This window comes from Meles meles, chromosome 13, assembly GCF_922984935.1.
Source record: "Meles meles chromosome 13, mMelMel3.1 paternal haplotype, whole genome shotgun sequence".
NCBI lineage: Eukaryota > Metazoa > Chordata > Mammalia > Carnivora > Mustelidae > Meles > Meles meles.
This window is the reverse complement of record NC_060078.1, coordinates 62,877,997-62,892,608: the sequence shown is the minus strand read 5'-3', so window position 1 is coordinate 62,892,608 and position 14,612 is coordinate 62,877,997. Positions and strand designations below refer to the sequence as shown.

General features: G+C 39.9%; 1 protein-coding gene across 1 annotated transcript in view; it reads left to right on the top strand.

The window, feature by feature from the left end:
- Positions 1-5,666: 5,666 nt before the first annotated feature.
- Positions 5,667-14,612, top strand: part of CFAP43 (cilia and flagella associated protein 43) — a 115,743-nt gene continuing 106,797 nt past the window's right edge. The window contains exons 1-3 of the mRNA XM_046027569.1: positions 5,667-5,731; positions 7,126-7,379; positions 12,748-12,844. Of these exons, the coding sequence (XP_045883525.1) occupies positions 5,667-5,731; positions 7,126-7,379; positions 12,748-12,844 (416 nt within the window). The remainder of the gene's footprint in view (positions 5,732-7,125; positions 7,380-12,747; positions 12,845-14,612) is intronic.

The following is a 14,612-nucleotide window of genomic DNA, read 5'->3' as shown; positions in this document are numbered from 1 at the left end:
CATTTTTTTACTTTGACTAGATGGATATTGAACATTAGAATGACAATTTTTTTTAAGATTTTTTTTTTTTTTTTTTTTTTTAATTAGGCAGAGAGGCAGGCAGAGAGAGTGAGAGAGAAGCAGGCTCCCCGCCAAGCAGAGAGCCCGATGCGGGACTATATCCCAGGACCCCGAGATCATGACCCGAGCCGAAGGAAGCGGCTTAAACCAATGAAATAACAATTTTGGCTTTATTTAAGAATTCTGATTTGATCTTTTAATTTTCATTCTTGGAATTTGTATTTTGACTTTTAAAGTTTAATAAATCATTTAAAATATTTGGATAAATGTCTTACAGGTAGCTATTTATAGTCTTGCCTTGGAATTCAGGGAAGGTCTGATGTGATAATCTCCCCTCTTTTTTAAACTAACTGCATTTCTCAGACATCTTCTTTAAACACTATATACCCAGTGTATTATATACTTGGGTGTTGGTTACAAATCCTTTCCATGTTTCATCCAAGAGTAGTTATTTTAGTATCAAGATCAAGGAGATAACTTGGGACAAGAAATGTAATCATAAAGTATATTCTACATACACTATAAAAATATTTGAAATGTAAAAGTAAAGCCCAAAAAGTTAGATTAAATGCACAAAATAATAACATTCACTCATTTTTACTAATTGTCCTAGAATTTCCATAAAAATGTGACTTTAGTCCCATATTCTTTATTCTAAAACTTCTCAGAATTATGAAGGAGTCTCTATTTTTCCTCCTCTACCAGAAAAAAATGCTCTACTCAAATTAAATGCCCATTTGATTTAAAATTTCAAGTCTGCACATCTCTGGAAAGAAGGGCTCTTTAAGACAATTAAAAATACCTGGGTTCAGGGGTGCCTGGGTGGCTCAGTGGGTTAAAGCCTCTGCCTTCGGCTCAGGTCATGATCTCAGGGCCCTGGATCAGGCCGCACAGCATCGGGCTCTCAGCTCCTTGGGGAGCCTGCTTCCTCCTCTCTCTCTGCCTGCCTCTCCCCCTACTTGTGATCTCTGTCTGTCAAATAAATAAGTGAAATCTTTAAAAAACAAAAACAAACAAACAAACAAAAACCTGGATTCAAATCCATCTGAGATTGTGATACCCTGTACAAAATTTCCAACCTGTCTGAGATTCAGTTTCCCTCTTTATGCAGTGGGGATAAAATACATGTTTCATAAATGTGTAGCAGACACAGAGTAGCAGCGTAACAGCTGTTATTACAGCTGAGCCAAGAAGAAATCTGTGCAGAACTAAACATGCCAACTTGAGTTACATACTTCAATTCTCTGAGTCCCGGTTTTCTCTGTACCATGGTTGTTGGGAGAATCCAGATTTTGTTAAGTTCTCAACAGATAGTAGGAGCTTAATAAATTGTGGTTTATCATCATCCACTACTATAAAATGGGCCAACTACCAAAGAATAAGAAGGTATTGCCTATTGTAAATGGTTACTCCTTTTTCTTAAAAACACTAATTTTTTATATATTTTTTTAACTCAGAGAAACAATGCTCACTTCTTGGTTTTTCAACTTTCTTATAAACATTGCTACCTTTCATGAAAAGCAAATAATTAGCTAATACACTAGAGATCATTTATTCATCTAAAGGAAATGCTTTCTAGTATGCTGCATCATCTTTTTTCATGTTTAAATGGTCCTAGAAAATCTAGTTAATGAGGGAAGAACTTAGTGAAAATTCATCTTTCAGATATCATGGAGTTTAGCTGGGACCCAAGAGAAGCCAGGAGTGAAGTAATCTCTCAGTGGGACATAAACATTTTGTTGTTGTTGTTGTTGTTGTTCTGTGGCTGCTTGTGGACAGGTTTTGGCTTTAGGATTCAATGAACTTGAATTGATCACTGCTTTTGCGGGGTATTGAGATGAGATTCTTCATTGAGATGAGTTCTTCTATAAAGGTACAAAACCTACTGCTGAGTATTGGGCTTATTCTGTGCAGGACTGGTCTAATGGTGGTAGAGTGGGGATTTGCAAGGAGAAAGAGAGTTGAGAGGGGTGGATTTTGTTTAGGGGGGTTGGGTACTTCCCAAAAATGGTGGAGCATACTGGTTATCACATTAGGATGCTTAGGGCTGTTCTTTCGGGTCACTGATTAGAGAAAGAACTTGTTTTTAGAGAAAGCTTTTGTTTCTACTATGTGTAAATGTTTCAGAGTGAGCCCTGGAACAGATTTTCCTAAATCATCCCTATCAGCCCATCCTCTGATATAATCTATATTTCCTCCCTCCAGACTAAGAAAGGCCACTCATCTTCCTGGAACTGGCATGGTGCAGAGTCCAGGCCATCTCCTCCAGAATATATCAGATATATTATATTATATCAGATATATTATATATTATATATATTATATATTATAACAGATACCCCAGAAACCCAGCTGGAGATCTTTTCATCTAAACCCCAGTCAGGGTTTCATGAAGTAAGATAGCCATAAGTTGGCTTTTTTTTCAGTTTGGTTCTATTCAGTTCCTCTTTTGCTCTAGCACTGGGCAAGTTCAGGTTTCCAGGATCATAGCTGATGCCAGCCTGGTCAGTATCTCTTTTCCAGAGTACACATTTCCTGCCTACCTTATGTCGTCTACCTACCACTAACCCTGGGAGTGGCAGGATTTGCCCCATCACATTCTTCTCTGCTGAGCTTTAAGATGCTCAGGTTGTGCCTAAAGGTATGCTTGGAGGGAGGGCTTGGTCAAAACACAAATGAGCCAACTGGTAAGGGAGTAGCAACAGAAACTGCCCAGAGTTTAAGAAGTACCAGAGGGGAAATCTTGCCTTTTCTTCACGCCACTTCTCTCTGTGACTCAGAAATGTGGGATTTGGTCAGACAGTTCTGTGTAGTTCTTTAACACTAAGCACTGAGTGTGTTGGGCACTTTCATTTCAGAAAAAAGAAATCTTTAGAGCAGAAATACTTGTCTCCATGCCTTCTTTACCCTGTCTCAGTGAAGGGCATCACTATCTCTGACTGTGATCATCAGAAATCCAAAACCATCCTTGATTCTTCCTTCTCTTTTACCCCTCTTTATCAACTGACCACCATATCCTATAGATTTTCACCTCTTAAAATAATTTTTAAGACCTTACCTGGTCAGTGGTTTTCAACTAACAGTGATTTTGCCCCTAGTGGATGTTTGACAATGTCCATGGACATTTTTGATTGTCCCAGCTGTGGAGGTGCAACTGGCAGGGACACCAGCTCCAATCCAGATCCAAATGCCAATAGCGGTAAGCTTAAAAACCCTGCTTTGCTTCCCTTGTTAGGACCATGAAATGGGCTCCTAACAGATCTTCCTATTTCTATTTTCCCTACTCTCCTAGCCAGTTGGTAATCTTCCTCCAGCCAGAATCTTTTTTTTTTTTTTAAAGATTTTACTCATTTATTTGACAGACAGAGATCACAAGTAGGCAGAGAGGCAAGCAGAGAGAGAGAGAGGAGGAAGCAGGCTCCCCGCGGAGCAGAGAGCCCGATGCGGGGCTCGATCCGAGGACTCTGGGATCATGACCTGAGCTGAAGGCAGAGGCTTTAACCCACTGAGCCACCCAGGCGCCCCCAGAATCTTTTATATGCATACATTTGACCATGTCATTTTCCTGCTTAGTTATTTAGTGTGTTTGCATTGGCTCTTAGGAGAAAAACCAGAACTTGACCTTTCTCTGACCTGTGGCTCCTTCTCTAGCCGGCTCTTCAGTATTTTCTTTTCATCTCCCTCTGTTCCAGTCACACTACCCTTCCCGGTCCATCCAATCTGTTGTCCTGGCTTAACGCCTTTATGAAAACTCTCCTCTTTACATCCTATTCCCCTGACCCTTGCCAGCCCCAGCAATCACTCTTCATCTTTCTGCTCTCAGTGAAAATGACACACGCACACAGAAATCACCTCTGACTGCCCATCCAGTTAGGTGAAGACTGATATAGGAAAGATATTGGGATTTGGAGCTGATGGCCAAGAAAAAATTTTTGAGACATCTTTGGTGCAAAAAGTGGTTTTATTAAAGCACAGCAATTGGACCTGTGGGCAAAAAGAGCTTCACTGTAGTCATGAACAGTGGCCAGTTATATATTTTCAAGTGGGGAGGGGTTTAGGGGTAGCAAAAGTCTCTAAGGAATTTGGAAGCAAGGTTTCCAAGACCTTGAGGGGGCTAGCTATTATTAGGAAAAGGCCATTTATTATTGTCCAATAAAACCTTCGTCATGGGACCCTTCAAGTGTATATCACTGAGTCATATGTTTGGGAGATGATTGCCAACACATATCTTGGAGGGTAGAGATATAAGAAGTTTCCAAAGGAATTTTCATATGTTAAAGCAGACTTACAGGATCCAGACGTCAGGCTAAGGTTGCATTTTGCCCTTAGCAAAGTATTAACATTGAGGCAGCTGAGTTTCTAGAGGAATGTCACTCTGCCTCTTTCCAGGACTTGTCAGTGGGCTGTAAGTAATAAAGAAATTTAATTTTTCTATTGCCTTTGTTTCCCATATGAGGGACCTCAACATAAACGTCTACTCACAGTATCATACCCCTCTTCTTTTTAGTTCAATCTATAATTCTGTATTGGTGTAGTGAAGTGGACATCAATCCTCCCCTTCCTGGACTCCAACAGTCTCTAAGTTCCAAAAGGAAGAGATTTTTATCTGTTTGGCTCATTATGTTGTCTCAAGTGACTAGTTCAATGCATGGGAGATACTCAGTAAATATTTGTGAATGAAAGGAAGGAGAGAAAGCGGCAAGACAGGGAAGAGAGACCTAAAGAAGAGAGGGGGAGGTCAGGAAAGAGGAGAGGAATGGAAGGGAGGAGAGAAGAGAAGGAAGGGAGAAAAAAGAGGGTACATGAGGGAAGGGAAGAAACAAGGACAAGATTGGCCTTTAGGTCAGGTGGCTTCCTGAAGCTGTCTGCCTCCTTGACGTAGCGGAGGGCCGATTGGAGAGCAATACAGTAATTAAAGGCTTGGGGCTCTAGATTTAGATAACACTCGACTTTAAGTCTCCACTCTCCACTCCACTTGGCTTATCTGCAGATGGGACTGATGGATGATTTGAAGCTTAAATGAACTAATGCTTGCGTGTCGCTTGGAACAATGTCTGGCACGGTCAGCACACAATATTAATCTCTGCTATTGATTTTTTAAAAAGATTTTATTTATTTATTAGAGAGATGGAAAGGGAACACAAGCAGGCAGAGCAGCAGACAGAGGGAGAGGGAGAAGCAGGCTCCCCCCACTGAACAGGGAGCCTGATGTGGGGCTGGATCCCAGGACCCGGCGAGCATGACCTGAGCCAAAGGCAGCCGCTTAACCGACTGAGCCACCCAGGTGCCCCTATTTCTACTATTGATATTATTAATATTGTAATTATCTGGCCAAGGCTAGACCCGCTCCGAGGGGCCCGCCCCTCTCTTCGCTCACCGCTCTTCCATTGGCTGAGGCCTGGCAGCGCTTCCACCAATCCGCTAGGCTCGAGACGAAGCAGGACTACGGGACAGAGCCAATGGGAGCAGGGGTTACAGTCTCCTGGATACGATGGTAACAGCGGACGCTTTGCGGGCGCCGCGACTGGACCTCCAAGTAACGGCTTCAGACCCGAGCCGGTCTCGGACATTTCCTACGCAGGACCCCGCTGAGAGAAACACGGCTCATGTCGCAAGGCCGGGAACGAGAGGAGAACGTCTACACCACCGCCGGCGCGTCCCTGTCTGTGAGGTGCGGCCGTCCGCCGCCGGGCGACTGACTGGGGTCTCCCGGAAACTTGCTTCTGACCTAATCCCCTCACTACCCTCTTCTTCCTCCTGTTCTTTAGACCTGCTCTCCCCGAAGCTTGGACCTCTTCTTTACCGCCCAGTTCTCTCCTGCAGACTGCCTGGGTGACCTCTTGTCTCCATCCCCCGTCCTCCTATTCAGGGACCATATCCGGCTGTTTGCACACACCCCCGCCCCCCTTTTCTGCGACCTTCCCCCGCTCTCACTTACCCACAGTTGTCCTTTTCTCCTCATTTCTGCCTCCTCTTTCTGGCTCCGTACTCCATTTCCCCCTGACCTTTCATACAAAACCAACCCCCCTACCTCCCCCCCCCCGCCCCCCCCCACACACACCCATCCTGCCATCCCGTCCTAGTCATCTTTGGTGATCCCCCCCCCCCCCCCCACCCAGGTTAGGGCCATCAATCCCTTAGTCAGTCCCTTCCATCCACTACCATCAACTACCATCCACTAACTTCGGAGTTATTTGCCCTTTTATGGTCTTTGAAAAGCATAAAGAGCTGCACAAAGCCGGTATTGCTTTGCTTCCACAGCTGAGTTTCATACAGTAACTTCCACCGGCCCCGGCTCTGCTCTCGCGGCTCTGGAAGTCTCTCACCAGACCAGTGTCCCTTTCTTTCCTTCCCCACCATCCTGAAGCATAAATTTAATATTTAAATAAAAGTAGAATCAGACTTTCCTTCCGAAGCATACACCCACCGCACATCCCTTCCTTAAAAATGCGTTCCTGTTGTGTCCTAACCTTTTGACCCGTGTTGGCTTGATTCCACTTATTTTCTACATTTATCTGTATTCTTCGATCTGAGATAACAGCATACACCCTTCATCTCGGTAAAGAAATAGTTTTTCTGCTGGGCTTACAACCCCAAAGCAAGCTGCCCCATTCAAAGTGTTTTGTTGTTGTTGTTGTTGTTGTTTTAAGTTATGTTTAAAATCAAAACTAAAGATAATAGAACGGCCCGGGATACACGCTGTTTTCTATTATATCAAGATCTTTTCTCTCTGTCTGTGGTTTTTACTTTTTCTTTTCCGAGTATTCAACACCCCAGAAATCCTTCTGAGACTTTCTCAGATTTGATCAGAGGATTTGCTTCACTGAAAAATTTCTCTGAAGAAGGCTGTGAAGACCCAAGACTAAATTTCTATAGTGCCTGGATTCAAAGTGGTCTCACAGCTCACATATGTGTTCTTTTATCTTAGAGATGGTTTTGGGCAGAAAGTGTGTGTGAATAGAATAGATGTGTTTCAAATATTTTGATGCCTTTTTGTTTACTTTGTTTTAAAAAAAAGTATTGGAAATGTATTCTGTTGATGGTGACATTTTTCCCCCCCCAAAGATGGGTCCAAGGATTCCCTAAGCAGAATGTTCATTTTATCAACAACAGCACCATCTGCTACCCTTGTGGGAATTTTGTAATATTTATTAATATTGAAACCAAGAAAAAGACTGTACTCCAGTGTATGAATGGAGTTGTGGGTGTCGTGGCAACTAACATTCCTTATGAAGTTGTGGCTTTTTCTGACCGGAGGCTCAAACCTGTCATCTACATATACAACTTCCCTGGACTGACCAGAAGGAACAAATTAAAAGGTAACCTGCAAGACTCTTTATCTGCCGTAAATGAAGGATTTTGTTATGTGACGAAATCTAGTTCTCATAAATGAAGGAAGGGTGTTTTATGCTTATTTTTGTTTTTCGTAATCTGCACTTTTAAAGAAGGTGTCAGGCTGATCAGAGAGAATTTAACTAAGTGGGCTACAGCCTTGTCACTCAAACTCTATGGTCTCCTTACCTTCAACATTGGCGTCACCTGGGATGCCTGTTATAAATGCAGAAATGGCTCTCATCCCAGGTCTAGTGAATCAGAATCTGCATTTTTTTTTTAAGATTTTATTTATTTATTTGACAGAGAGAGAGATCACAAGCAGGCAGAGAGGCAGGCAGAGAGAGGAGGAAGCAGGCTCCCTGCAGAGCAGAGAGCCCGATGCGGGGCTCGATCTCAGGACCCTGAGATCATGACCTGAACCAAAGGCAGCGGCTTAATCCACTGAGCCACCCAGGCGCCCCCAGAATCTGCATTTTTAACAAGATTCCCTGGGTGAGGAAGCACGGAGCTAGAAGACTATTACAGCACTAAATGCAGTTTAGTGCTTTTTCAGAATGCTTTTTTTTTCTTTTCTGATGATTCATTGAAAATCCAAGTAAACTGATATCATACAAGTTCTAAAGTCTCTGAGCCTCAATTTCCTTAGGTGTGGGGATAATGGTAGGATCTACTGTTAAGCCTGCGGTGATAAGAAATGAAATTATGTATAAATATATATATAATATATATATTTGATATATCAATTATATATGTCATGTTGACACATATATAATTGATATGTCAGTGTGACACACACACACACACACACACACATATGTCAATCATTGTTACCTGCCATTTATTATTATTGACTTATTCATGGATACAGCTGACCCACAATGGGCCACTGCACATACTGGAGTTTCCATCTAATGATTCCCTCATTTAGCGCATCATGGGTAGAAAGCTCAGGAGAACTTGAGGCTGATCTTAGGTATTTAATAAGCCTTATGGGTCAAATAAGTCTTTGTATTAAGCCAGGGAGTTTACCTATAATTTATACATCTGTGAGGAAATTTGTGTTCTCAACATATTAAAACAATTTTTTTTAAAGATTTTACTTATTTTTTGAGAGAGAAAGCATGAGAGGGGAGAGGTCAGAGGGAGAATCAGATTCCCTGCTGAGCAGGGAGCTTGATGTGGGACTCTATCCCAGGACTCCAGGAACATGACCTGAGCCGAAGGCAGTTGCTTAACCAACTGAGCCACCCAGGCGCCCCTAAAACAACTTTTAAGGCATATATTCATATGTTCATATATTGGCAACTGTCCAGATGGACTGTAATTACTCTTCATCTTTAACATTTTGTTTATTTGACTGTAGCCCTATCCAAGCAATTAAAAGTTAATTCAAACCAGTAGCCAGCACTTAAATAATGAAACTCTAAACATATTCACAATAAAATGATAACTAAGCCATCAAGGATACCTATTGTTACCACAGTTATTTAGCATCAACCTGAAATTTCTAGCCAATGCAATAAAATATGGAACAGAAAAAGTATAGCTATGGAAAAGGAGATTATGGGTAATGTAACATTCTACAAGGACTAATAAAAGAATGCTATTAAGATACTGGTTTCAAAATACCCCCACAAGTAGACAATTTAAATACTTAGAAATGATTCAGGAAGAAATGTGAGTGACCTCAGTGAAGAAAACTACAAGAATATCATTGATTTAAAATATTTAAGTATATATAGATATATTCCTGGATGGAAAGACTAATTATTATATAGTTCTTCACAGAAAATAATTCCTAAGTTTATCATGTTTTAGAGAGCAAGGAGAACTTAAATGATGCCAAAGTTCACCTAGAAGAAGAAAAAGTAGAGAACAGGAATAATTGAAAAGAGAATGATGGTAAGACAGGGTCCTTTTAATATTATGCTATAGTGATTAGAAGTGTGGTGTTGGTGCAGAGATCACTACAGCAGTGGAAGAGTTGAAGACAGGGGACAGGCTTGAATATATAAAAGCTAACTATACTCTCCCCTCCTCCCCAAAATAGATAATATAGATTATTTAAAAATTTAACATTGAGGGCGCCTGGGTGGCTCAGTGGATTAAGCCGCTGCCTTCGGCTCAGATCATGATCTCAGGGTCTTGGGATCGAGCCCCGCATCGGGCTCTCTGCTCCGCAGGGAGCCTGCTTCCTCCTCTCTCTCTGCCTGCCTCTCTGCCTACTTGTGATCTCTCTCTGTCAAATAAAATAAAATAAAAAGTTATAAAAATTTAACATTGATGTTAAGAAAACTGGGGGCGCTTGGGTAGCTCAGTGCCTTCATGTCAGGTCATGATCTCAGGGTCCTGGGATGGAGCCCCGCATCAGGCTCTCTGCCCAGCAGGGAGTCTGCTTCCCCCATCTCTTTCTGCCTGCCTCTTTGCCTACTTGTGATCTCCATCTGTCAAATAAATAAGTAAAATCTTAAAAAAAAAAAAAACTATTTGAGGGGCGCCTGGCTGGCTCAGTCGATGGAACATCCAGCTCTTAATCTCGGAATCATCAGTTCGATTCCCACCGTGGGTGTAGAGATTACTTAAATAAATAAATAAACCTTTAAAAAATTATTTGAACAAAAGTATCAAGTTGTATATTCATGTTATACTGTACATCAAAACATGTATCAGACAAAAATAAGAGTTCAATATAAACAGCAAACCCATTTGAGAAGCAGAAAGTATGGTAGAATATTGAAATGATTTCAGGATGGGGAAGAACCTTTCACACAAAGGAAAAAATTAAAAATAGAAAAACTGACTGATTACATGTCAATTTAAAATTTAAGAACATCAAAATTACCTTGAAAAATTAATGGGCAAAAAATAAACTGAGGAAGATATTTGGGACAAATATGATCAAGTATTTTCAGAGTGTTTATGAAACAATAAGAAAAAAACCAAACATCCCATTAGAACCATGGAAAAAGTAACTGCCCAAACCACAAAATTACATGTCAAAAATATTCTAATATCAAAAAAACTAATATCAAAAATATTCTCTCTCAATATTTACTTAAAAACTTATGTTTGAGCCGAGATGAAATTTTTCTGCTTATCAAGATCACGATTTTTGAAAGCTGATAACTGCTAGGCAGAGTGCAGTGAAATTGGTAGCACACTTCTTTTTTTTTTTTTAAGATTTTATTTATTTGACAGACAGAGATCACAAGTAGGCAGAGAGGCAGGCAGAGAGAGAGGAAGAAGCAGGCTCCCTGCTGAGCAGAGAGCCCGATGTGGGGCTTGATCCCAGGACCCTGAGATCATGACCTGAGCTGAGGGCAGAGGCTTTAACCCACTGAGCCACCCAGGCACACCGCTAGCACACTTTCTTGCTGAAGGGAATAATTTTTTTTCCAAGTTTTTATTTAAATTCAAGTTAGTTAACATACAGTGTAGTTTGGTTTCAGAAGTAGAATTTAATGATTCATCACTTACATGTAACACCCAGTGCTCATCACAAGTGCCCTCCTTAATACCCATCAGCCATTTAGCCCATCCCCCCAAAGTGGGAATAATTGATACAATCTTCCTGGGAAGTAAATATTACTATATTTGACCCAGTTAAACTCAGTTGAGGAACTAGAATTCAATTTTAAGGAAATCAGAAATATAGCCAAAGATTTGTATGTGCTGGAGTTAATAGCACTCTCATAATAGCAAAAGATTAGGAACTTCTACATCTCCAGTAATATGAATATGGTTAAACAAGTTAAAAATCTCATAAGAGTATTATATAAACATTAAAAATCACATTTTTGAAGAATTATTAATGATAAAATGCTCAACATAATGTAAATAGGAGTAACACTGTATGACCCAAGTCTTTTTATTTTTTTTTAAAGATTTTATTTATTTGACAGACAGACAGATCACAAGTCGGCAGAGAGGCAGGCAGAGAAAGGGGGGAAGCAGGCTCCCCCCTGAGCAGAGAACCCAATGGGGGCTCGATCCCAGGACCCTGAGATCATGACCTGAGCCGAAGGCAGAGGCTTAACCTCCTGAACACCCAGGTGCCCCGACCCAAGTCTTTTAAATGAATTGTTGTATGTAATATTTAATCCATGACTGGTACAGTTATAAAAAGCAACATTTTTTTCAAAGTTATATTTAAAGAAAAAATGTATATTTACACGTAAACACAGAAGAAAATACCAGAAGTTTACCAAATTTCATAGTGAGATTACAGAGGATATATTTTCTTGTAAAGATTTATTTTTTTAATTCAAATACCATGTATTTTTTAGAATTGAAAATAACAAAATAAAAAATAATATTCAGTCAGGAGATGAAATGTCTATAGGAAGGATAGAAAATTATTCTATTGAGGCCTCTATCCCATAGAAAAATTTTTATTTTTGCACTGAATGCTCAATAAATACAAGTTTTCGATGTTGATCAGACTATGCTAAATGAATTCAATAAATGATGAAGTTTAGCATTTTATTACAGTCAGTTAAAGTGAGAAGGGCAAAAAAGCAGGAAACAACCATTAAAAGTACAGAGAATAACAGGAGACACGAATGTCAAAAGACAGACATGGAAGAAGATAGAGCTGGTACCTATGGAAACACACTGAAGAACAGCAGATAGAGGGGAAATCAGATCCTCATATGCAGGAGGGCAGAAGCATCCTCACGATGCACATTTTAAACATGTTGTTACTAAAGCTTAAATTTCTATTTCATGTCTTCAACTACAGGGACAAATGAGAAAGAACTTTTTATAGCTGTTCCAAGAACTGGAAGATATTGAACAAAGGGCCAGCTGTGGCCCAAGGTATAGAGATCAGGAAGTAAGCTAGGATGATTACAACACCCCAGAGTATTTAAAGTTGTTTGAATAACTTTTCTAATTATAATGTTTCATATACTTATGGAATACGTAATTGTTCTTGGGTCATTTCAAATCACACTGGGACATACACAGTATAGTGTGCTCAATTTTGATTAAAGTCTAGAGACAGTGACCTCATGGTCTTAATTCATTTTAGTATATTTAAATTTTTTCTTTTTTTTTTTAAAGTAATTTCTATATCCAACATGGAGCTTGAACTCACAACCCCAAGATCAAGAGTCACAGGCTCTACTGACTGAGCAAGCTAGGCACCCCAAATCTAATGTCTTTAAAAAAAGAATCTTAACTTTGCTCTTAGTTTTTGTTCATAGTCTTAGAAATCAGCTAGGAGATCTGTTATTCCAAGAGCTAAATGCCTTTGAATTATGTGAAAACCATTAGATAAGGGAAATAAACTGTAAGACTAGTTAATCTGAACATGATAATTAAATCCTTGTAATGGATTTTATATTTTAGGCAATGTTCTTCTAGACTACACTTTACTTTCATTCAGTTACTGTGGTACCTACCTGGCTAGTTACTCCTCTCTCCCAGAATTTGAACTGGCCCTTTGGTAAGTTACAGCATGCTGCAGAATTCCTTTCATTGGATTTCATTTTAGTCTTGTCCTTCTAGGTTGTATTAAAAGACATAGATGTGAAAAATCTGGAACGAGGGAAAAAAATGGAAGGAATAGAAGTTCTGTTCAGAAGGTTGAATAACGTTGCTTCTTTGAGGCATAAAGTTTGGCAGGGCAAAAGCTATATGAGAGCAAATTATCATCTTTTTGTTGATGTGTTATATTTCCTTTGTTGGGTAAAGAATAATAAAGGCATAAAGTTTCATCTTTCCTTCAAATAAATGGTAGCTTTGAGTGGTTTGCCTGTTTTCTACTAATGATGAAATTAAGATGTATTCTCTATTAGAGCTAAATTGGAAGTAATTGTTTTTAGAGACTTTAGAACAGTTATATGTTCAGAGAGTGGAACATTACACCACATTTGCCAGCTGCATAGGAAATACCTGTGGATAAGACACATCTGTGGTCTTTGCTGGGTCATTTCATAGGGCCAACCTCAAAGCTGTACTCACTCTTCTGTCTATAATATAAACTCCTTTGGGAGGGACAGTTTTTCTTTTAAGGGGAAGTACAAACCATTTGGGGAATGATTGAGGATATACCTTACACACCTGCATTTCTTATCCAAAAATATAATAATCTAGGTTCAGAGAACCATATTCAGTTTATGCAGTTTCTTTTCTAAAAAGTAGCTTCATCAAGGTATAATTGACATTTTAGAAAACTGCTCATATATAAAGAATATCATTTCGTAAGTTTTGACTTGTGTACACACCCATGAAACCATCACCATAATCAAGATAATAAATATATCTGTCACTCCAAAGTTTCCTTGTGTCCTTTTCTGATCCTTCCTTATTGGCCCTTCCACACACACCCTTACGCCATTCCTGCCCCATCCCTCAGCCCCTGCCTCCAAGTAGCCATTGTTGTATTTTCTATCACTCTGGATTTGTTTGCATTTTCTGGAATTTTATATACATGGAGGCATCCATTATGGACTTTTTTTTTTGGTCTGTCTCTTATGCTGCATAATTACTTTCTTCATGTAGCATAATTATTTTGAAATTCTCTTATGCTGCTATATGTATTAATAGTTCATGCCTTCCTATTCATGGAATGAATATACCACAGTTTGTTTATCCACTCACCTACTGATGGATAGATTAGTTTGCTGGGGCTGTCATTAACAAAGTACTACAAACTGAATGGACAAAACAGAAATTTATTTTCTCTCAGTTCTGGAGTCTTGAAGTCTAAGATCAAGGTGTAAGCAGGGTTGGTTTCTTCCAAGGGCTATGAGGGAGAATCTGTTCTAGACCTTTCTCCTTGGCTTGTGATAACTGTATTCATGTTCACATGGTGTTTTCCTTGTATATGGGTCAGTCTCCATATTTCCCCCTTTCCTTTCTATAAGGATGCTCATCCTACTGGAGTAGGGCCACGTTAAATGACCTCATTTAACTTAGTAAAGACCCTATTACAGTCACATTCTGAGGTACTGAGGGTTAGGACATCAACGTATAAATCTGAGGGAGACACATTTCAACCTATAATAGTACTTGAAGGATGAGTGGGAACCAACCTGTGAAGATAAGGAAGAGGATTCTACGCAGAGAAAAGATATGTGCAAATGCCATGAGGTCAGAGAAAAGAAATGGCAGATTTGAAGATTTCCTAGGGAAGCTCCATACTGTTTTTCAGAATGTCTGCACAAGTTTGCATTCCCACCAACAGTGTAAGAGGGTTCCCCTTTCTCCAC